Consider the following 25319-nt stretch of genomic DNA (forward strand, 5'->3'; position numbering starts at 1 on the left):
GTGTGAGGTAAAACGGGTCACTCGGAGGACCTCTGTTACCCTCTGGTTGTGGCCTGACTTGGGCCCAGCAGCACTTTTCTTTTCAGCGGCCCCCCCATCAGAAGACATGTCTCATCCGCGGCATCTTGTTGGAGTCACTGTAGTGACCAGGAGAACAGTAGACACAGCAGCTCCCCTCCGCTCCCCACCCTGCCTCTTCCAGTCCCAGGTTCGCGTGTAGGTGACTGACCTTCACCCCTCCTACCCCCAGTTTATCAGGGACATAGCGGGGGCCCACCGCCGCCCCTTCCTAATTCAGATTGGGATTAGGCGAGTGGGTGTTTTCATCTTAGTTGGAGGAGTCTAGCACGCCACGGACGTGAAGCCACCTGTGCCCAATGGGAGGATCTGCCCCTCTCCCAGTGCCCGCACTGCCACTCCCCTAACACACACACACACACATACACACACACCCCTCGTGCTCCAGAGAGGGAAAGGGGATTAGGGAGAGAGGGCCTCTTGGCTGCAGTGGCTCTGTCACTCACCGACCACTGTGGCCTGTTGTGCTGTCTGTGTATCCAGCCAGGCAGACGAGGAGGCAGACAGCCTGATCCAGGGAGCCAGCGCCATCTAGCGAGCACTGCTGGTGCTGCAGGGACTGACTGGTAAGACGGAGGACAGGAGAGGGAGGTGTCGGGGTGATGGGAGACAGAGAAGGGGATGGACCAAGTCAGTGATCTTCCAGATTTAGCCCCATGGATGGAGATTTACTGGAGATGTACAATACCAGTCAAACATTTGGCTCAATGTTTACTCATTCAAGGGTATTTCTTTATTTGTACTATTTTCCACACTGAGGAAGAGTAATCATGAAGACATTAATACTGAACCAAAAAAGTGCTGAACTTACCAAAATACATTTATATTTTAGAACTTGCCAAAATACATTTATATTTGCTGTGAAAGTAGCCACTGTTTGTCTTTGTACACATTCTCTCAAGCAGCTTCATGTAGTAGTCACCTGGAATGCTTCTCCAACAATCTTGAAGGAATTCCCATTCCCTTTTTGGCAGATTTTCTTTGACTCTGCAATCTAAGTCATCCCAAACCATCTCTTAGTTTAAGGTTGGGTGATTGTGGAGGCCAAGTCATTTGATGCAGCACTGCATCACTCTACTTCCTGTTCAAATTGCCCATAAACAGCCTGGAGATGGGTTTTGGGTCATTGTCCTGTTGAACAACAAAGGATAGTCCCACTAAGCACTAACCAGACATATATCTCTGCAGAATGCTGTGGTAGCCATAATGGTTGGGAGTGCCTGGAATTCTAAATAAATCACAGACCGCGTCAAGCAAAGCACCCCCACACCATAACGCCTCCTCCACCACACACTTCACAGCGGGAACCACACATGAGGAGATCATCCATTCACACACTGTGTGTCTCACATAGGCTTGCCGGCTGCTGCCAACATTTTTTAATTTGGGCACATTAGACCAAAAGACAGATTTCTACCAGTCTAATGTCCATGTCTGGTGTTTCTTGGCCCACGCGAGTCTCTTCTTATTGGTGTCCTTCAGTATTGGTGTCTTTCAATACTCTTGACATTTTCCAGATTGATTGACCTTCTCATGTCTTAAAGTAATGACATACAGTACATACATAATGATGGTCATCTTAATACCAACACTACCTTGTCTCAACATTTGGATTTACATTTTAGTCATTTAGCAGATGCTTTTTTCCAGAAGAGCTAGATGAAACAACCACACAGTTTAGTAGTACATTCTACTCAATTAATTAGTTATTGGCAGAGGCCCTAAAACCCAAAAAGTTAACAGACAGATGTGGTATCAGTGGAATTATTTTTAGTTTAACTGAAATGTAACAAGAAATTCTAAAAACCTTTAACAAGACACACTTGATAATTGAAATGCATTCCAGGTGACTAGCTCATGAAGCTGGTTGAGAGAATGCCAAGAGTGTGCAAAGCAAGAGTGTGTGGCTACTTTGAAAAATCTAAAATATTAATGTATTTTGATTTGTTTAATTCTTTTTTTATTTTGTTTTAACTGTAAACTACATGATTCCATATGTGTACTTTCATAGTTTTAATGTCTTCACTATTATTTTACAATGTCAAAAATAGAAAAAACAAAGACACCATTGAAGGCTTAGGTGTGTTCAAACTTTTGGTTGATACTGTATGTCCACTTTTTTGTTGGACATGAGGTGTTTTTCCTTTCCTAAAATTAATTGGTCACAGCATTTCTACATGAGAAATTATCATTATTAAACAGATTAAAACTAATTAGTAGTCTCATCCTTATTTCCATATACTGTACTACCTATTGTTATGGAACATTTCTATATATCCTAGGCGATTCAACCTAATGGTCAACCCTCCCAAAAAAATCCCAAATCTCCAAATCAAGCCATATTCCTTTATTGCTCTTTCTTTCAAAATTTTGGGAGTGCAGACTTTATTTTACCGGTCTTATGACCATTATAGATTAGGGGGGCCAAGTCTCATTTAAGATGTGACTTTTGCATGGAATCTGCATATCTAAAGCTGTAGCCACACATCAATAGTTATACCCTGTGGTCATGTTGGTTATACAAACTGTCATAGGAGTAAAGGTCTTTCCTCTCATCCAGTACTAGAAGCAGTCCTAGCTCTCTGAGAGCCGGTCTGTATTGCCAGTGTTGATCTGCCCTGTGTTCCTCAGCCACAGTGACAGCGCCTGTTGTTTCACTGTCCCCCCCGCCTGTGTGTGTGTGTGTGTGTGTGTGGCTGGGGTGATCCAGCGGGCTGACCTCTCTCCTTTGCGAGCCGCACCAGCTGGAGGGGCAGAGAGGGGCACCGGGAGGGCAAGCTGTGTGTAGCTGGCAGGACTGAAATCTCCCTGGGGCCGCAGGGACTGCCATGGTCCCATGGGTGCCTCTGTCAATCTGCCTGTAACTCCTGGGCCCCAAAACAAGAGCGGTGTGCTGTTGACAACGACAACCACCACAACATAACCTCTCATCTCAACACGCATCAGGGTGGTTCACAGATGGGAAGTTTTTGGAAATTCACTTCCGGTTGGATTCTTGGAATATTGTCATACTCCAAGACAGGAGGTTTTTCCAGTGAAGAGCTTTGAGCCATCTGTGAGTAGGATAGCATTGAAGATATAGTGACCTTTTATTCACTGTTGTACCCAAGCGGTAGATACCTAGCTGGTCAGAGCGTTGGAGCAGTAACAGAAATGTAACATGTTTCAAATCTGCTGTTGTGCTTTCCTGGTTCATCCTGACTCCTGGTCACCCCTCTGTCCTGGTCACCCATCTCTCCTGGTCAGTACATCCACCTGGTCAGTACATCCACCTGTTCACCCCTCCCTCCTGGTCACGCCTCCCTCCTGGTCACGCCTCCCTCCTGGTCACTCTTCCCTCTGGACAAGTCTGGTAATGACACTAATACACGGTAAGTGGATTGGCCTAAACTGGTCCTGGGTTTTACGTAAGACGTCTGGGAGCCTCTGGATTGAAGCAGCAGGGCAGCTGTGTCCGGGGTCGTCGTGGGGTCAAGGGCCTGTGGCAGGGGGCTCAGACACAAAGTACCAAAGAATTTAGAATAAAAAACTGTACTGGATATTTATATAATGGTAATTCCATTTTAGTCATTTTTTTTGGTTTGTTTTTGTCCTCAGTCTTTCACTTTATCGGATTCATATGTTTTCACCTAGGGGGTGGAAGGTCCTCTCTATGCCCCGGCTCTCCAATGGATTACCTGGGCATCCCAGGCTGTGGTTTGGGTAATCTGTCCATGCGCCAGGCAGCCCCCCCTTTCAACGCTGGCATGCCTAAGGGTCAGAGCCCAGTCCATCTTGTTGTGTCTGAGTGTCTTAATCATTAATGACCTTTAGCTCTCAAGGGATAAACTCTTTTGGCAATTCAGGTTGAAAATACAGCAAATCCCTGTGGCTTTGTCTCGCTAAAGGATCACCCTCTTAATATCAACTACCTTTCCATCGACACATATAATCTAGTTTAACATCATTTGTATTTAATAGTGATAGTTGTTGTTGTTTTTTTTTTTTATGTATCCTGACACGGGACATTGGTATAGATTGTGGGTCAATATGTCTCTCAAAGTTGGCTTTGAAATCACTCATGAGTATTTTAAAATTTTCAGTGGAAAAACAAGAGAACACAAGGTACTTTTTTGTGCTGGTGGATTGACTCGATGTCAGAGAGCCTCCTCTCCAATCAGTCAAGCCAAATTGTCAAAGTGGCTCCAGCCGCTTTCTCTCAGCACACTGCTGCCGTCCCCAGCCTTTGCGGTGGCATCGAGCAACGTGCGCAGGTGCGTCCAGGTCCATCGCTCATTCTCTACCCTCTCACTCCTTCCGTCCCTCTCCCTCCCTTTGGCCAGTCCCAGGGCTGCCCGCGTCCGTGTGCCCGTGTCGGTGCCTGGGCTGGGGTGGCGTTAGCATGAAAGGCTGTGTCTGTCTACGGCCGTGCCAAGGCGGGCTGGTTGGTGGTTTGGAGCGTGCCCGGCCTGTGTGTTGGAACGTGGCAGCGCGTTGGTCCCAAGGTACCCGTCACAAGCCCATCTTTAAGCCATCTGCAAATCAGACTCAGGCTCTGGCCAAAGCATTAAATTAAATCCGTGTTCGGACTGATTAACAAATAGGCTGTGTATTTATTTATTTATTTTATCGAAAACCCGATTGCGTCAAATGAAGAGGAAAATGGAGGTGTGAGTTGGCAAAACGGTCTCAGGAGCCATGATGGTGCTTGGTTGCTGGGCTTTTTTTATTTTTTTGGTGGAAGAGCTCGTCTGTCGTTGGAAGTGGCCCATCCAAGTCTTTTTCCAGATTCATACAGCCACCTGCCTATCTTAGTCCACTGACAAATGAACAATTAATCTGGCCTTGTAATTGAGTGGCGTACAGTATGCTGCTTTAATTGTGCATTTGGATCTGGGTCTCTGTCAGAACTGATTGTCTGGGTGGCCGAGCTTAATGTGTATTTTAACATTTCGCATCTGATTTGCAATGGAAGTCCAAAGTATGAGCTACGAGGGGAAGGAATCTTTTATTTATATTTTTTGCCACATTCTTGTGATGAATGCAGAACATTCTGTCTCAGACCAAAACATAACAAGGAGTATGAGATTACAGCAGCCCGTTGAAGATGCAGGGAATTTGAGCGAGCAGGCCAACGCCCAGAGTTTGGTGGGACGCCGTTGGATAAGTTGAGACCGTGAAGTGTCCACGCCCTGGCATTCCACCTCTGGTCACTCGTTCTACATAGTCTGGTTCCCAGTTCTGGACATCCCTCAGTATATGTAGAATATCGGATAGATCCATCTACATTTCTTGACTTTTTTTCAGCATCCCTTTTTAATTTGAACAAAACCTTCCAAACAAATCAAGCCACACTCAAACACTAAACTCAATCTGGTGAGATTTCTATTTATAGCAATCATTAAAGTCCATTCTGTCTTCCATGACACCTTACCTGCTGGCTTATATCCAGTGCTTTTGATTAATTCAGAACCTAGACATCTTCCCTCTCGATGACTTCATGCAATTAACCATGTCACGCCCACTCTCCCATCTGGTAGCAAAGGTCTATTGATTCTTACGTTGATGATTCTTGTTTTGATAAGGGGATCATTTATAGACCTCATTTATTCATTCCATAGCGAGTGTTAGCAGTGAGATCCTGTGGCAGGCTATGTGAGCGAGTTCGGAGGAGAGGCATCGCCGTCGACCGGCGTCTCACGTCCTCGCGGCGCACTGCGCTGTGTTCGTCTGCTGTCCCCTCCCACCCCTCCCGCAGACCCCAGCCTCACAGAGACATACCAGCAAAGACCTCCGTCTCCTCAAATTAACATGAGCAGGTGTTTTTCTCTGATGTGTTAATTAAGAAAAGCTGGTGTCATTATGCTTTAAGTGGATGTTACAAATAGAACATGTTGTTTATTTTCCCTTCCCGGTGTAAAAAAGAGAAAAAGAGGAAAAAAAAGAAAAGTGATCAGAGCTGTCAGGGAGGCGCGCGTCTGCCGTGGCGATGGCGGTCTAATTACAAGGAGGTAAAACAGAAAATACGGAACGTGCACGTTTGTGGATTTTCGAGTGCTCCCGTTATAGAGGATTCCGTTGTGTCCGTCCACACTAACGAGGGCGCAACAGAAACGACCTCCAGCTGAAACTAGAGAGAACTCAACATGATGGTTGAGATCCACATAGGCTGTGGAAGGCCAGTTTCAGAGATGTTCTGTCATTTGCTTTTTCGATCATCTGACCAATATCAAAAAGCAGCTGGAAAACAACAAACGCATTACCAGAAAGAAGCACGAGTGCGTTGAAATACTTGCTCCTTTATTATTATTATACTTTTTTTTTTTTTTTACATGAGTGAAGTGCCCCTATATCTCTCGGCATTCCCAAGTCCAAACCCCCTACACTGAGGGAACAGGTAGAATAGCTTCTAGCTTCTACTTCACAGTAGTCAGTGTACATTATTAAAGAACAGTTAGTCAATTGTAGCAGATGTGCTGCCCGTCCTCTCCAGTAGTCTGTGTTCAACCCAGTGCTGTGTGTGATGTAGCGCTGTGTTCCGGAGACACTGACAGCCTCCTAATCCTGCTGTTGGTTATCAGATGGAGCAGGCTGTTGCACCAGAAGTTTTGTTTGGTAATGCGGGATGACCAGCTGCTCAACAGATGTTGTTTTTTTGTCGCTCTCGCGCCGGGAGGGTTAAAGGTCCCCGTTCTGGCCCCCGATGGAGATCTGACCAGCCACCCCCCCCCTCCCCGTGCTGCGGCCCTCTCAGCGGGGCTAGTCTCCAGGGGCTGGAGGATAGGAGTGTACCCGGTCCCTGAGACCCACCCAAACACCTGTCCACCCCGAATGAGGCAGATGATGTTTGGGGAAGAGATTTCTGCGCTGAGATCGTAAACATGTTGTTGTCATTTTGATCGTAATAATCCCGTGATTTGGCAAAGCTACACGGTAAGAGTCGGAACGATATCGGGCTGGATGGACGTTCAAACAGAAGCCACTTCCGAATGAACAAAAGTGCCTGTGGACGGTTTTCAGGTGTAATACAAGGTTTAACTTGCCACTCCTTTCTCTTTCTCAACAGGAGAATATATCAAGAACTGGAGACCTCGCTACTTCCTGCTGAAAACAGATGGCTCCTTCATAGGTTACAAGGAGAAGCCACAGGACGCAGACCTACCCTATCCTCTCAATAACTTCTCTGTTGCAAGTGAGTATCCTGTGCTTGGTTGTAGCTCGCCGTTTCGTGTCATTCAAACGATATGGCACCGTGACATTCAGGCCTGGATAATGTCAAACTCACCCCTCTCGAATTCCATCACACCCGAGGCCTTGTTTCGTAGCATCAACGCCCACGACATCCAGGATCCTCAGGAGCTCAGTTCAGATTTTGTACAGCATCAAGACCCCAAACCTGAAATTATTTATTCCAACGTCTGTAAACAATCTGATTGCAAACCAACACTGCAGAGCCTCCAAACGTGGTTTAAACACACCTTTTGATGACCGGATCATCCGTTTCTGCATCAAGAATCCGTCTTGTAACATGAGTGATGTTCCTAGACAAGGCCGGTGACCTTTCAAGGCCGGTGTTGCTTTCGTATTTTTGCAACTGCAAAACCTTTAAAGGGGCAATCTGGGTTTAAGTCTATTGTTTAAAAGAAATTACTTTTACCCATTGGTTCTTGAAGAATGTATGTAAATTTCAAATTGTATCAATGCAAACCGCTAGAGCAAACAATATATAAACAATCACTGATTAGCCCCAAGGCTTTAATGACATACAGGTCTGTCTCATGTGACCAAGTCCTTGTTAGTCCTGGCATCCATTGCTTTGTCTGTGAATTTCCGAGTGGTACCATTTCTCCAGCCTCGTCCCTCAGCTGTGTACCAAAACAACTAGGCATAATCTGATAGCCACTAAGCTGGTGGAAACATTTGACACTTTGTCAGTTCTTGGCACAGTTCCTACATCTAATACCACTGTATTTACGTGGTCGTGACAGAAATCCAGCAACATCCTTTTGTTTCAAAGCGCGATGGAACTGACCAGGGCCTCTGACTTGGCTGCTGGGTAGTTACTGCTGGGGAAATAAATAACAAATGGACGTGTCTATCCATACTGCCTGACTGGGTTTCCACCAGGACACATGGAGGAAGCTGAGCTCCAGCCTCTCTCTCTCTCCTCTCTTTCATTCCTCTCTCGGTATCTCTCCCCCACGGCCCTCTATCTCCTCCCTCCCTCCATCCGTCAGGAAGCCGTAGCGGCCAGTGGCCAGGTTTTAATCTAAAGGCTGGGTGAGAGAGGGAGGCCATACATCCGGCCCCGGCTGGCTTGGCAGGGCTACAGTATTGCCACATCTGCTGCCTAAAGCTGGGAGGACAGGTGGTGCTGGGGAGGCTGGCTGCTGTAGTCAAATGGGCCAGTGAAATGGTGCAGCCCTGCCTGACTGGCTGGCTGTCCCCAGCGTGGGGGGAGGTACTTACTGTCACTGACAGACAGGGCTTGAGACACTGCCGGCCAGCCTGCCTGCCTGACCAATGGGCTACCTTCTACTGCCAAACACTCACATCTCCTGTAAGTCCACCAAATGGCTGAGAAACCACACCATGGTGCCCAGTGGGGATGTTCCTTCTCCAGAGCCCCTGTTTCTATTCTTTAAATATGTGTGTACGTTGTCCTTTTGTATTATTATTTCCATTATTTTCATGACAGAGCTGTAGGAAACAGAGTAGGGGGACGGGTGGGTGTAGGGAGACGGGTGGGTGTAGTGGGACGGGTGGGTGTAGGGGGACGGGTGGGTGTAGTGAGACGGGTGGGTGTAGTGGGACGGGTGGGTGTAGTGAGACGGGTGGGTGTAGTGAGACGGGTGGGTGTAGTGGGACGGGTGGGTGTAGTGAGACGGGTGGGTGTAGTGAGACGGGTGGGTGTAGTGAGACGGGTGGGTGTAGTGGGACGGGTGGGTGTAGTGGGACGGGTGGGTATAGTGGGACGGGTGGGTATAGTGAGATGGGTGGGTGTAGGGGGACGTGTGTGTGTAGGGAGATGGGTGGGTGTAGGGGGACGTGTGTGTGTAGGGAGGCGTGTGGATCTTACACCACTACATCAAGCTCTGGCACCAAAGGGCCTGTTTCTAATGCATATCATATGTTCATCTTATTTCAGTTTTGTCCAACTGAAATGCATCAATACATTGACAGTGATAATGAGGGTAGTGGTGAACATGACCAGTATTCAGACTGATTAACCAGTAGTGACAATATTGTACAGTAGCTAATAACCTGTGATCAAGACAATCAGAGTTGGGAAAGAAATCTAAATGGAGATGACGGCAACACTTACATATTTATTTTGATTAAAGGCAGTCTCTCCTAGTCAGTTTACCTAAACTAGCAGTCCTGTCCAGTCTTTCTAAATCTGTCCTTTGAAATTTAGAGAAATACTACTCCTCACTACTGCTACTAAAAGTACTACTACTAATTCTTCTAATACTACTACCACTATTATTGCTACTACTGTTACCCTTACTATTACTGTGAATACTAAGAAAAAAGACATAGTACTGTATGTATACAGGGCTTTTTAATTAGCCAAACATGAACTCCTTCATGACCTTGTTTTCTCAGTGCCCAACGGGAGACAGTTTAAAAAAGAAAACATGAACAGGACGAAGTGGAGGTACAGTGCCGTGACCTTATCCGTGTCGTCATTAACCTTCCTGGCTATATTTAGGTCTCCCCGTCGTTTTGTGGCGGTAGAGATGGAGCCAGCTGAGGGAGGGAAGTCATTATGTACTGGCATGTACAGACTCAACACTCTGTTTCAACTGTCATCTGACTGAACACCGTCCCCGATAGCTTTTCTGTAGCGGTGACAATGGAGCACATTGCAAAACCTTTCTGCGTTTAAAAAAATAATAATGTAAGTCCCTTGTGCCGGCGTGTGCGTGTGAATGAAGCCTGGGCACCATCGCTACTGTCGACCACTGTGCTTTAAGTTTGGCTGGACCGCTTTTTCTTCACCATCAACCGGTATGAACCGCAGCTGAACGTCAGACACGCAGTGTGACTTCTGGTTATTGGGCCTAAGTGTTTACAGACTCTTAACTCTGTCTGACTTGCCTTTATCGCAGAATGCCAGCTGATGAAGACAGAACGACCAAAGCCCAACACATTCATCATCCGATGTCTTCAGTGGACCACCGTCATAGAACGGACCTTCCATGTCGACACGCCGGAGGAAAGGTGGGCACACTGAACTGATACCCCCCCCAACGCATTTGGTTCAATCCAATCCACTGATTATGCACTCCCCAAAATGCTTGCAAGCCGGTCGAGAGAAAATACTGGCCCCTCATTCTGCTCAAATGGCAGCCGACGGCTTTCTACATAGACCACAGGATATCTAGGAAAGTGTCAAGAGGTCATTCAAAACCTCTGGTTTAGTAGTTCTGTTTTAGATGATTTTACTCATAGACTAAGATGATCTTTAAATATGACTGTGATATTACTTGATATAAACTAGTATTCCAGGGATACTTGATTGTGATGGTTTTCTTTTGAGTGACGTATTCTCCTTAGCCTCCATTCACTTTGAAGGTAGAGCAGTGACAGACACACACACACACACCAATCCGGTGATCAGGTGAAGCAACCGAGGGGTGCTGTGTAGGGGGGTTGTGTGCTAGAAAGTGTCCTTTCAAGTTACACTGGTATCCATATAGTACCCAGCTGGTGTGCTGCTAAGTGGAGTGGTTTACCTCTACAGAAAAAGCTGAATTTGCCCATAAGACATAAGACAATAAGATGTGCCTGTTCACAGTTGCAACACACACACACACACAGAGACAGAGACAACCCCCTCCTGTCTCCAGGGAGTGAGCCACTGTAGGAAGCGAGAGGAAACGGTGAGCTGGGCAGAGGAGGCGGCGCCGGCAGATCTTAAACTTTCCGATGGGAAAACAGAAGAGCATTTCAGCCGGTGCTCTGGCTTGGCTGGACTGATGGGTGGATCGAACGGCACAGCCGGGGTTAAGAGGAAGGGTTAAACACCCCCCCCCCCCAGTTCCCGTTGTACTATACCTCTGGCACGCTGGCCGTGGCTGGTACTGTCCTGTACCTGCCTGGCACCGGGCCCAACAAGTGAGGAGTGAGGTGGCACCAGCTGGCACCGTGCCCAGCTGGAGTCAGGCCCATTATCTGGCATTAGCTAAGAAGCCTGATTATATGTGGTTGTGTTTAGTTTTTTTGATGGAGGGGGGGGGGGCGGGAAGGGAGAGACAGCTTAGCTACCATTCATCTGGACGACCTTGAGAGAATTCCCGTCGCTTTTTGATGTGCACACCGCGCCGTTCCATTGTTCAAACGGGAACGCAACTTTGGTTTCGCCCTTGCTCAGAGTCTCGTGTGGCGAAGGGCGTGCTCAGGATCCTGGGCAGCAGAGAGCTGTGGAAAGGTGTTGAGAAAAAGGAGTCCGCTTGTGTGTTTGCGGCTTTGCATCTCGGTCGGTCCCTCGTCAGGGCATATGGGCCTCACAAACTCGGAAGGAAACGTGGGCCAAAAAGAACACGCACGGAGGCTCCGTCGTGAATAGCATTTTCTTTATGTTTTATCCAGTTACCACATGTGCGAAACCTGGGTTTTCAGCTGTAGCGAAGCGTTGCTTTGCTGTAAAGCTGATCGCCCAGGAGACCTGGTGGACATGTATTAGGATATCCTATGTGAGTCAATGTTTCCCAATGCCAACCATCCTCTCCTGTGGAATGTTTATGTAGCAGCAGTAAATACCGGGGGAAACCACAAAACACACAGATATATTCATCATCATTAAATACGCACATGTGCTCACAAATCTAAATGCATCGCTGGTTTTATGTAGCAGATGTTGTACAGCACAACAAATGAACACCCAAGACCATTTGCAAACAAGCAGTCGTTCCCATTCGCATAAACTCATTTGTGAGCATTTGTTTCAGTGTCGTAGTTTTTTTCCCCCATTGTGGAGGTGTATCGCATACATTGGCCTGTCTATAGATCATCCTTAACTTACCATAATGTCATTGATTGTGCATAATGATGTTACATTAGAGATTGAACAGTGGCTAATTTAATAGGGAAATGTCACTGTTTCCGTGCAGAAGTTTGTTTAGGTGTTTGTGTTACAGAGCAGAAGACAATGGGCTGTACCTAACTAGGGGGTGTTCTGCTGTGTTTCCCAAAATAGGGATGAGTGGACGGATGCCATCCAGATAGTAGCAGACAAACTCCAAAGACAGGAGGAGGAGAGGATCCAATGCAGTCCCACGTCTCAGATAGACAACATCGGGGAGCTGGAGGAGATGGACACCTCCACCAGCCACCACAAACGGAAGGTAAGGGGACAAACAGTTATCCAAACAACTAGGGGAACAACTGTCCTATCTACTAGGTATACAACTGTGCAAACTTCTACTTAAATAACTGTCCAAACTACATAGAAAAAACAGCTGTCCAAACTACTAGCTACACAACTGTCCAGACAATTAGCTACGGAACTGTCCAAACTACTAGTTAAACAACTGTGCAAACGACTAGCTACACAACTGTGCAAACAACTAGGTAAACAATTGTCCAAATAACTGGGTAAACAACTATCCAAACAACTGTCCAAACAACTAGGTCTACATCTGTCCAAAAGACTAGGTACACAACTGTCCAAACTACTAGGTAAACAATTGTTCAAACAATTTGTTAAACAACTGTCCAAACAACTATATAAACAACTGCCTAAACAAGTGAACAAAAAACGAGTTAAATAAACAACTGACCATACAACTAGTTAAACAACTGTCCAAACAAACAACAACGTAAACAACTTTTCAAACCACTAGGCAAACAACTAGCCAAACAATTGTATGTCCTAATGGTTTGAAACGCTTTGTTTTGTTTTCATTTATTTCTAATGTAATTGTTTATTGATTGATTGTTGGATTTTGCTGGAGGGTTTTTGTTAGAACATGAATATAATATGTTAATATGAATTAATATGGCCTGGTTAATAATCTATACAGTGTGCACTGCAACACCAGACACATTGTCATTATCACTATTGGTTAGCGCAACATTATTTGTTTATTGATATGTCAATCCATCCCATCACCCAATTAAATCCCACTGAAATCTGAGGAAGAGTATGTAATACTGAACTATTAGAACTACCCTAAATTGTTGTTTACGTGCCTCTTTTCCAGACAATGAATGACTTTGACTACTTGAAGCTACTGGGAAAAGGCACTTTCGGTAAAGTAATTCTAGTAAGAGAGAAGGCTAACGGCAAATATTATGCAATGAAGATTTTGAAGAAAGAAGTGATTATTGCAAAGGTACGTTTTCAGTGTGTGTTGTCTCCACTAAATTAAACCCAACCGGTAGCAAGTTGACATTATGTAGTGTTATTGAAGTGTTATGGAAGTGTTATGCTCTATGGGACAGCATTTGACAGAATGTGCTGGGTTGTCTCAGAACCGCTGTTCCATTTCCTTCTTTATCTACCCCCTCCACAGGATGAAGTGGCACACACACTCACAGAGAGCAGAGTATTAAAAAACACTAGGCACCCATTCTTAACCGTGAGTACTGAACGCACGTGTGAACACCCACACAAACACACACCAGCATGTTTGTATGCATCCATGCTCGTACAGACACACTCGGTGAAATACACAACCGTGGACATGAACTGCAGTCAGCAGCATGTTGTGCCTGAACCCCCAGAGCCTCATTAGCATGCACTGAATTACGTGTTTTTAGTGCAGTTCTACATCTGTCCAAAAGATACTACGAGAGGTCATTTCTGTTGGACTCTAGATGCTGGTGTTTACAGCGAACCACACACATGCTCACTCGCAGACACTCACACACACACACAGAGAGAAACAATTACAGTTCACATCACAGTAAAGCTCCCCCTTGTTTCAACAAGGCTCTTAAGAGAGTCAGAGAACAACATTTATTCTTTTTAATGTGCTCTCCCTGGATAGAAAACTTTATTCACTCGACCAGAGCCACATCAATATAAATATGTGTTGGGTCGGAAACCCGTTCTGAGATTGTGGAAGTCTGCTGACAGCGGTGTTTCTTACCCTCCTGTTTCAGTCTTTGAAGTATTCGTTCCAGACTAAGGACCGCCTGTGCTTTGTAATGGAATATGTCAATGGTGGAGAGGTACGTCTGTCTGCTTGTCCCCTGTCCGTCGGTCCGTCCGTCTGTCTGTCCGCCTGTCCATCCGTCCGCCTGTCGGTCCCCTGTCTGTCTGTCCCCTGTCTGTCCCCTGTCTGTCTGTCTGTCCCCTGTCTGACTGTCTGTACCCTGTCTGTCTGTCCCTCCCCTGTCCCTCCCTCTGTCTGTCTGTCTGTCTGTACCCTGTCTGTCCCCTGTCCGTCTGTCTCTCTGTCTGTTCCCTGTCTGTCTGTCCCCTGTCTGTCTAATTTGTCCGTCTGTCTGCCCCCTGTCCATCTGCCCCGTCTGTACCCTGTCAGTCTGACTGTCTGTTCTCTGACTGACTGTCCCCTGTCTGTCTGACTGTCTGTTCCCTTTCTGTCAGACTGTCTGTCTGTCCCATGTCGGTCTGTCTCCCTACTGTTATTATTTCAAGTTTGACACATTCTTATTTTCAGCAACAACTACGGTGAATGTTATTTTAAAGTTTGCAAGATAATTCATTAATTATATAAGCCCCAAGTGTGTGTGTGTACTGTCTATGTGCTGTGTGTGTGTGTACTGTCTATGTGCTGTGTGTGAGTGTACTGTCTATGTGCTGTGTGTGTGTATACTGTCTATGTGCTGTGTGTATACTTTCTATGTGCTGTGTGTACTGTCTATGTGCTGTGTGTGAGTGTGTACTGTCTATGTGCTGTGTGTGTGTATACTGTCTATGTGCTGTGTGTGAGTGTGTACTGTCTATGTGCTGTGTGTGTGTATACTGTCTATGTGCTGTGTGTATACTGTCTATGTGCTGTGTGTATACTGTCTATGTGCTGTGTGTACTGTCTATGTGCTGTGTGTGAGTGTGTACTGTCTATGTGCTGTGTGTGAGTGTGTACTGTCTATGTGCTGTGTGTGTACTGTCTATGTGCTGTGTGTGTACTGTCTATGTGCTGTGTGTACTGTCTATGTGCTGTGTGTGTGTGTACTGTCTATGTGCTGTGTGTTTTGTGTGTGTACTGTCTATGTGCTGTGTGTGTTTTGTGTGTGTACTGTCTATTTGCTGTGTGTGTTTTGTGTGTGTACTGTCTATTTGCTGTGTGTGTTGTGTCTGTGTCAATGTGCTGTGTGTGTTTTGTGGGTGTACTGTCTATGTGCTGTGTGTGTGTGTACTGTCTATGTGCTGTGTGTGTACTGTCTATGTGCTGTGTGTGTACTGTCTGTGTGCTGTGTGTGTACTGTCTATGTGCTGTGTGTGTACTGTCTATGTGCTGTGTGTGTTGTGTCTGTGTCAATATGCTGTGCGTGTTTTGTGTGTGTATTGTCTATGTGTTGTGTCAATGTGCTGTGTGTGTACTATCTATGTACTGTGCATGTGTATGTCTATGTGGTGTGTGTGTGTGTTGTGGTGTGTGTTGTCTATGTATGTACTGTATGTATTACTATGCATCTGTTGCTTCCACAGTTTAATTTCCACTGCAAGCCAACTGGTCTCCACCTGTTCGCCATACCAAGCCTTTTCCCAGTTTATGTCCGTTTCAACACACCTGTGGGTGATATTACCCATATGACATTCCCAAATTAGTTTGGATCCGCAAACATTTCTATTTCAGGCATTTTTAATCGGGACTCTTTGCAATATAGCGAAGTCTAAACATCACCTGCTCCCCATGTCGGTCCAGCCGGCTCCGACCCAGAATCCCCTCACCTCAGTGGGCTGTTCTGTGTGCCTGCACCCCCCCCCCCCCCCACACACTCTTTACAAACCTGCCTGCCACATTCACAGCTGCCAGCGTGCTGATGAAGGCCCACCTGTCCCCCCACCCGCTCCTCACCCGCCAGGCTGATCAGGCAGGCCGTTAGCGCTCCCCAGCGGCCGTATGCAAACCCCCCTCAGCAATTAACGGAAGATGTGCCGCCCCGCGTCCTCCTGGGTAATTTGTACAAAAGGAGCCGGGGCAGAGAAACAAGAAGGGGGGGGGGGGGAGACGACAGAGAGCCCCAACGTCTGACGGGGAGAGACTGATAAGGAGACGGAAAAGAGACTTTTTTTCACTCTTTAAAAAATGAATAGATGATTGCGGGGAAAAGGGGCGCCCTGCTTCAGCCCCTTTAATGGGATGTTAGCCCACGAGCGGCGCCGACTGCCTTTAACAAGATTGGTGTATTGATTAAAACGCTGATTTAACAGGCCGTGCCGGCTAGCCGTCGGAGAGTCGGGATGATGCGCCAGCTGCTGTCTAGGTTCGCCGGGCGTCCTCCGAGGGCCCCACCATCTATCATCTCAATATGGCGATGGGAGGCAGTTTGTGTTGTGTTAATTTCCTCCAATAAATCAGTAATTATTGCAATCCTGTCCCTGCTGTTTATCCTGCAGCTGTTTTTCCATTTGTCGAGAGAGCGGGTGTTCTCTGAGGACCGCACGCGATTCTACGGCGCTGAAATAGTCTCGGCTCTGGACTACCTGCACTCCGCCAAGATTGTGTACCGGGATCTCAAGGTAAACAACGCCGAAAAGGGGGGGCGGGTGGGGGGAAGCAATCAGATATTTGGAAAGTTGTTGTCCTCCGTGCGAGTGGCATGGGATGTGGGGGATTCACTGTGAGTAATTAAAAGCTCCAGAGTTTTCAGATTTGGGAGAGGGGGACTTTTTGGAAAACATCAAAACTCTTGCGGCTGTGAAAGATGACACAGTGTTTCGCTTACAGCCTTGGACCGAGCCAACCTGAAAGCAGCCAAGAAACATGAAAAAATAAACGTTTGCCATTAAAATTAAAAGGTTCGACTGCTTGACTAGCTTGAAGTTTCTTTCCATTCGTCTGCTAGAAACCGTGGGCAAGCAGGAGGCTTTCCCTTTTCTCCTTTGTTAATAAAAGTAACGCTGGTGTGACTCTTGAACTTCCCTTTATCATCTGAGGTGAATTGTCTCCACAGAGCACACTTTGCAGGGTAAGAGATGGCTGATGAGAGGCTGGGGCAGACAGTCGATCCTCTTGTGTTCTTGAAATTATGAAAGGAACATGAGGGAGGTGGTAATCATAGACTGCTGTCTCGTGTGCAGCTCAGCGTTGTGTGTGTGTGTGTGTGTGTGTGTGTGTTCCTGCTGCCCTTGGGTTTGCAGTACATCCAATAAAACCCAGTTCTTCTAACTTTGTTGCACTGCGGCGCTCGTCTGGCCTTGTAGCAATGTTCTGCCCACGCGCTCGTTGTGCCTTCAGATGCGCTGGTGCTTTTGGAGTGGCCGGATAAAACCTTGTTTTCTCTCTCTCTCTCTCCTCTTCCCTGCAGTTGGAGAACCTAATGCTAGATAAAGATGGACATGTGAAAATCACAGACTTTGGGCTCTGCAAGGAAGGAATCACAGATGCTGCTACTATGAAGACTTTCTGTGGTACGCCAGAGTACCTCGCTCCAGAGGTAAACCGCTGACCCCGCCTCCTCCACACCCTTAACCCGCGTTACGCTGCCATACAGTACAACAGCCGCTACAACATTCTACAGGAATCTAGCTTATTAGTGTCGCTCTTTCGCTCCTCTTGACACCCAGACCTCCACATTTTGAACATACAGCACAGTTGAACAAACACAGTCCTGCAGAGGTGCTCGAGCCTATTTTGCGGCACGGCTTTGAGGTACGTCTGTCGAAATAAAGCCAGCAGATTTACACCGTCTCCGTGGCAGCGTCCCATAAGTCATGACGCCATCGGGGTCCCACCGTGCGCCTGACGTCAGCCCTGCACATGCTCTGTATGGAGACGCTCTGCCTGGAGTCAGGCTGAGAAACGAGTGGATGTGTGAAGTTGTTAGAGTGAAATTGAGGATCCGAGCTATACAAGCGCTGTTTGGGTGTGATTTCTCAGTGACTGACTGGTTTCACCTACTCCTCTATCCAAGCAGTCACTTTAATGTGCCGTAACAAACTGCTAAGTTATGGTCATTCACGTACAGGAAACTGTATGTATGACACAACTCAGTTATATGTGTCCTTTTAGAAAGTAAAAACAACAGTGAAATGCGTTAATACTTACCCCACTGAAAATCAGTTTTTCCCTTAACCAATGAGTGCCGTTTTCTTCTCAGGTCTTCATCTCTCTATCCAGCAGTTAGGAGGAGTTGTCCCTAGAATTGCTGTGGCTGCAATACATATGTATGGAGTGCAGAGGAGTGAGGACTGTGGGTGGGGAGGGAGATGGAGCGGCAGGGGGTGGTCTTGGTTTGGGGGGGCGGAGAGGGAGCCATAGATCCCACTTGAAAAAGTATGGAGGACAATTTGGCTGTGGATTTTGTTTTGCTAAGGCCCTTCGCTGTGCCAGGAGATGATTTGAGTGTTGGTTATTTTTCACAAGAGTATGTGATTGCACAAAAAAAGTACATGCTAAATAGAGGCAGATGGTGGCAGATGGGGGAGGTTGGAAGAAGGTAGCTGGGAAACCTGGAAATCTATACCGCCTCACTGGTGTAAAAATAACAGATCACAAACCACGCCAAGTTCCAGAGATGCAAAGTAGCGGGGATTAAAAAGAGGAAAGATGAGACAAAGTGAAAATATTCCATTGCTTTAGGGTTACAACTGCGATATTCACATATTCTTTCCCTTTTCGTTCACTTTTTACCATGTGTTTTGCCCTCTTTGGAAAGGGCAAATGAGAATACTGCGTAGTTCGTTTCGGTTACCTAAACCTTTTTATTATTGACAAGAGAACATATAGAAATGTATTTTACGAATGTGAAAAGTAATAAGACATTTTCAAATAGTTTGCTAGAAAAAGGAAATACTGGCAATGAAAATATGATTGAAATTATTCACATCAAAAACAAATATTTTAGTCTCACGCTTCAGCAACAATGTGTATTGACAAAAAGAAAAATACTTACATCCGTGCCCACTGCATGTAGGCAATTTCGTTTGTGTATGTTTGCAAACTGTGTGTGTTTGTGTGTGTGTACACGAGCTAGAGCAGGCTAAGTGGGCGGGGCTGTGTGTTTGTTCCTTGTATCCTGCTGGGTAACTGGGCTGGTGGAGCCACAGGCTCTCTATCTCTCTGTCCCTGCCCAACCAAGCCTGCCAAGGGCCCCGTTCGGTCCTGGGAGCAGCAGCCCCGCCACATGGCTGTCCGAACGGGGCCTGTTCCTCCCCTCCGGGCCTGCCTCTCTGCCTGTGGCTCTGGAACAGGGGGGACCCCAACTGGCTCTGTGTGCATTAATCGCATCCCCGCCTGCGACCGAGCTGCTCCTGATACAGTCCCAGGACAAACTCCCAGTCCCAGCCCCTCCCTGCACGCACGCACGCACGCACGCACGACAGCCTGGGTTCTGCTTGAGCTGTTACGTATTTCAGTAGCTTATATTTCAAGAGAGCTCCGGCCTAACACACCTTCTTCTGGCCCTCTGTGATTAAACACAAACATTTTATTTATTTTTTTACTTTTGATTTGATGAGAGGGATGGATAGCTTTCCTCCTCCTCAATTTCTGAACTTGGTTTTCTAGTGTAATACCTCTGGCATTAGGTTTAAAAGTGTCAGCCGTTTTTCTGTGACTGTACCGCGGTTTCTCTCCGTGATTCTAATCTCGATAAGATCGCTACGTGTGATTAACAGCAGTTTTGCTTCTTTTTTTATTGAGTTTGATAATTCTCAGCTTTCCGGGATTACTTGTACTGCAGCTTGTCTTTCGGGCCTAGATTCAGTGAGATCAAGCATTAACCGGTGCTAGCCGACACCCGCCTAGCTGGTGTTTCGGCGTGTCGGAGGTGTAACCGCGTTAGAGCTGTCAAATCTGCGAGCGGCTGCTTGTGTGGTTGTTGGCGCAAAGCCATATCCGTCCCACTCAAGTTAGATTGAGAAAGTGTACGCTGTACAGTATCAGAATAGTGACATTCGAATTGAAAATTATTCAACAAAAAAATACGAGTTTCTGTCAGCCTAATCGAGGTGTAGATGACGTGAAATTGAGCACTGCCATGCTGGTGTCAGATTGCATGGGTCTGATGGAATCTAGCGCTTAGGTATCAGTCAGTTTTGTTTTGTTATCAGGGGCTCAGTGATTTGAGCCTCTTTCCATTAGTATCGCTCCAAAACTGATCCGAGGTCAGCACTCCTAGTCCCAGATGCGATAAAAACATGGACCTGGGGATTCTGAACCTTTTTCCGAGTTTGTCACGTTGTCTTGGCTGAAGGGTTATGCTTACGCCTTGTCTCTAAGACAGCTGCCCCATTTCGGTCCTCATCTCTAATCAAAGAGACGCGTGTGTCAAAGGAGAGGGGATCATTGCGTCGACACATCCAGGTTCTGCTTCCCATTAAGATTAGAGACGAGACATCATTATTCTGGAGATTTAGAACATATGCTTAACTGGCCCCTCTCCAGTGCCGCTTTGGCTTTAGTTAAACATATTAATTAGGCTTCCCTTTAGCAACGGACTGAAACGGGAGCAGCCCTTGTTTCCTCGGCGAGGTGAACGGCACCCGGCAGCACACTGGAGGGGATGTGAGGGAATGGAAGGGGGGATGTGTAGGTAGGTCCTGTGTGTTAGGACGGCAGCCCAGATGGAAGTCTCTGATTCAGCCGCGGCTCCTTTGGCCCTGTGCTTCCAGTCGCCAGCGATCCACCTCAAGCGGGACTGCCCTTGAACCGGTGCGTCGCGTCGCTATGGCGAGTCCCTCTGCAGTTCCTCCATCCGCCCAGGAGCATTTCCTGTCTGTTAGTGCCAGGTATGCGCTCGGGCCGGGGACGGCCAATTGGCTCGGGCCGATGGGGTATCTGTGGCCCGTGGCGGCGGGGTGACACCTCTCTTGGGGCGTCTCTAGAGAAGTGTAGCGCTGGAGGGTTCTGCGGTCCCAGTAACACCCTAACGGGATTCCGCATTCATTTGGGCGGACCCAGAGACGATGGCAACACGCAGGGGTCACGTGACCATGAGGTCGTTGTTCAGCGGAGTTTGGTGTCCGAATTTGGTTGATCTGCCTATGGTCTGTGTGGTCTTCCTGTGGTCTGCTTATGGTTAATGTGGTCAGCCTTTGGTCTACCTATGGTCTATGTGGTCTTCCTGTGGTCTACCTATGGTCTGTGTGGTCTTCCTGGGGTCAGCCTATGGTCTCTCTCTCTGCCATAGGTGCTGGAGGACAATGACTATGGCCGGGCAGTGGACTGGTGGGGTCTGGGCGTGGTCATGTACGAGATGATGTGTGGTCGGCTGCCTTTCTACAACCAGGACCACGAGAAGCTGTTCGAGCTCATCCTCATGGAGGACATCAAGTTCCCGCGCACACTGTCGTCAGATGCTAAGTCACTGCTATCAGGACTTCTCATAAAAGACCCCAACAAAAGGTACTGGTCAGTCTTAGTGTACACGCCAAAATAAAACATTATTTTAATTAAATTGAACAATGATAGTGTGTTGTTTAGTCCATAATGTGCTATATTTGAAAGGGGATCCTAAAACACTAAACCACCTGATCAGCCAGATTCTTATCTCTGTGGTTTGCCCCCTTAGGAAGGTTGCATGGGGTTGGCAAAGAGGACGCTGGCTTAACATTGAACTCTTCATAGTTGTAATAGTAGAATGCACAATAGTGAATGTTTATTCATTTTGTTTTAAGGTTTGTCACATGAACACACGTAAGACGTGGCAGAATATCAATTAAGTATTTGCTTGATATCAATTAAGTATTTTGACTACAACAAGAAAGGTATGAAAAATTGGTGTTGATGGTGCTTGTATCCATAGGAATCGACATGGCACATGCCCACAGGGGTGAGAGCATGTGTTCTACCCCAATGATGGAAAGGTTCCGGGTGACAAAGTTTGGGTGTCATGGTGTTGTAGAGGCAGGACGCGTGGAGCAGAGCAAAATTGAAACATTTCTTTATTACTGATATCACTCACTTGAAACCATTACAAAATAATAAAGAAGAGGAACAACCATGAACTGAAGCAAACAGCAAACAATTACTGACAAACTAAGGCAAACAAGGGCCACTTAAATGGGGTCCCCAATTAAAGGCAACGTGGGGCAGCTGCCTCTAATTGGGGACAATCAAAAATGGAGTGCAGAGATGCCAAGAGACCCCTCTGTGGTCAGGCCCTGCTTGTGGCCCCCAGGCACATTGAGGTGCCTAGAGGCCCCCAGCCAGGACCTGACAGTGGGAAACATTGGTCTACCTAACCTAGTTATTAGGGCTAGAGTCATTCACTATTGTGGTGAATTCGGTTTGTCATTCAATTAAAGGCCCAGTGAAGTCAAAAACTATATTTTAAATTTTTTGCAGATTTACATCAAAGTAGCTTCATGAAATACAAACCCGATTCCAAAAAAGTTGGGACACTGTACAAATTGTGAGTGAAAAAGGAATGGAATAATTTACAAATCTCATAAACTTATATTAAATTCACAATAGAATATAGATAACATATTGAATGTTGAAAGTGAGACATTTTGTAATGTCATGCCAAATATTGGCTCATTTTGGATTTCATGAGAGCTACACATTCCAAAAAAGTTGGGACAGGTAGCAATAAGAGGCCGGAAAAGTTAAATGTACAGATAAGGAACAGCTGGAGGACCAATTTGCAACTTATTATGTCAATTGGCAACATGATTGGGTATAAAAAGAGCCTCTCAGAGTGGCAGTGTCTCTCAGAAGTCAAGATGGGCAGAGGATCACCAATTCCCCCAATGCTGCGGCGAAAAATAGTGGAGCAATATCAGAAAGGAGTTTCTCAGAGAAAAATTGCAAAGAGTTTGAAGTTATCATCATCTACAGTGCATAATATCATCGAAAGATTCAGAGAATCTGGAACAATCTCTGTGCGTAAGGGTCAAGGCCGGAAAACCATACTAGATGCCCGTGATCTTCAGGCCCTCAGAAGGCACTGCATCACATACAGGAATGATACTGTAATGGAAATCACAACATGGGCTCAGGAATACTTCCAGAAAACATTGTCGGTGAACACAATCCACCGTGCCATTCGCCGTTGCCGTCTAAAACTCTATAGGTCAAAAAAGAAGCCGTATCTAAACAGGATCCAGAAGCGCAGGCGTTTTCTCTGGGCCAAGGATCAAAAGTGTTTTGTGGTCAGACAAATTAAAATTTGAAGTTCATTTTGGAAAACTGGGATGCCATGTCATCCGGACTAAAGAGGACAAGGACAACCCAAGTTGTTATCAGTGCTCAGTTCAGAAGCCTGCATCAGTTATATCCAAGTTCTAGAACAACATATGCTCCCATCCAGACGTCGTCTCTTTCAGGGAAGACCTTGCATTTTCCAACATGACAATGACAGACCACATACTGCATCAATTACAATGTCATGGCTGCATAGAAGAAGGATCTGGGTACTGAAATGGGCAGCCTGCAGTCCAGATCTTTCACCCATAGAAAACATTTGGCGCATCATAAAGAGGAAGGTGCGACAAAGAAGACCTAAGACAGTTGAGCAACTAGAAGCCTGTATCAGACAAGAATGGGACATTCCTATTCATAAACTTGAGCAACTTGTCTCCTCAGTCCCCAGACGTTTGCAGTCTGTTATAAAAAGAAGAGGGGATGCCACACAGTGGTAAACATGGCCTTGTCCCAACTTTTTTGAGATGTGTTGATGCCATGAAATTTAAAATCATTTATATTTTTCCCTTAAAGTTATACATTTTCTCAGTTTAAACATTTGATATGTCATCTATGTTGTATTCTGAATAAAATATTGAAATTTGAAACTTCCACATCATTGCATTCTGTTTTTATTCACAATTGTACAGTGTCCCAACTTTTTTGGAATCGGGTTTGTACTTAAAATAATGATAATGCATGAGTAAGAAATTAGTTTAAGGAAAATAATCCTGGAATTTCAGTCTGTTTGTGTAGGATGGTACTTTTAGCCAACTGCAACGTGCCACATGGGTAAAGGATGAGATCTACAAACATCAGTCAGTCAGGTCTGGGTTCTAAAAATTCAAAGTTTTGTGCAGTCAGACTAAAAATTTCACAAGCTTAAGGGATTCAGGTTATACATTTATAATATGTATTTATAAAGTACAGTACCAGTCAAAAGTTTGGACACACCTATTCATTCAAGGGTATTTCTACAGTTTTACTACTTTCCACATTGTAGAGTAAAAGTGAAGACATCAGAACTATGAAAGAATACATGGAATCATTTAGTAACCAAAAAAGTGACAAGCAGATCAAAATACATTTAATATTGTAGATTCTTCAAAGTAGCCACACTTGGCCTTGATGACAGCTTTGCACACATTTTGCATTCTGTCTACCAGCTTCATGAGTTAGTCACCTTGAATGCATTTCAATTTACAAGTGTGTCTTGTTAAATTTGTGTAATTGTTTTCTTTAATGCTTTTGATCAGTTGAGTTGTGACAAGGTAGGATTGGTATACAGAAAACCATTATTATTTATGTACTGTAGTAGGCCATATTGTGACAACAGCAGCTCAAATAAGCAAGAAAAATGACAGTCCGTCATTACTTGAAGACATGACATCTTTAAGACAGATGTCTTAAAGTATGTCATTACTTGAAGACATACTTTTAAGACATCTGTAAAAGTTCAAGAACTTTGAAAATTTCAGTCACAAAAACCATCACATGCTATGATGAAACTAACACTCATGAGGACCGCCACAGGAAAAGAAGACCCAGTTACCTCTGCAACAGAGGATACGTTTATTAGTTACCAGACTCAGAAATTGACAAAATCCTCAGTTTGCAGTCCAAATAAATGCTTCAGTGTTCTAGTAACAGACATGTCTTAACATCAACTGTTCAGAGGCCATCAGTCAGGCCCTTATGGTCGAATTGCTAGAAAGGTATGACTACTGAAGAAGTCACAAAAGAAGAAGAGACTTGCTTGGGCCAAGAAATGGAAATTAGACTGGTGGAAATCTGTCTTTTGGTCTGATGATTCCAAACATGAGATTTTTTGTTTTAACTGCCGTGTCTTTGAGAGACACAGTGGGTGAACGGGTGATCTTCGCAAATGTGGTTCCCATCATTAAGCATGGAGGAGGAGGTGTAATGGTGTGGGGGTGATTTACTGGTGACACTGTCTGAGACTTATTTAGAATTCAAGGCACATTCAAA

At 45.9% G+C, this 25319-nt stretch overlaps 1 protein-coding gene across 3 annotated transcripts in view; it reads left to right on the forward strand.

Annotated features, from left to right (window-relative positions):
• Positions 1 to 25319, forward strand: part of akt3a (v-akt murine thymoma viral oncogene homolog 3a) — an 84398-nt gene that overhangs the window by 51116 nt on the left and 7963 nt on the right. For all 3 annotated transcript variants that reach the window (XM_010888754.3, XM_020046520.2, XM_010888755.3), the window contains 9 exons: positions 7124 to 7249; positions 10173 to 10284; positions 12263 to 12410; positions 13269 to 13400; positions 13581 to 13646; positions 14173 to 14241; positions 16598 to 16720; positions 17509 to 17637; positions 21334 to 21548. In XM_010888754.3, the coding sequence (XP_010887056.1) occupies positions 7124 to 7249; positions 10173 to 10284; positions 12263 to 12410; positions 13269 to 13400; positions 13581 to 13646; positions 14173 to 14241; positions 16598 to 16720; positions 17509 to 17637; positions 21334 to 21548 (1120 nt within the window). The remainder of the gene's footprint in view (positions 1 to 7123; positions 7250 to 10172; positions 10285 to 12262; positions 12411 to 13268; positions 13401 to 13580; positions 13647 to 14172; positions 14242 to 16597; positions 16721 to 17508; positions 17638 to 21333; positions 21549 to 25319) is intronic.

This window comes from Esox lucius, chromosome 5 (genome assembly GCF_011004845.1).
Source record: "Esox lucius isolate fEsoLuc1 chromosome 5, fEsoLuc1.pri, whole genome shotgun sequence".
Lineage (NCBI taxonomy): Eukaryota > Metazoa > Chordata > Actinopteri > Esociformes > Esocidae > Esox > Esox lucius.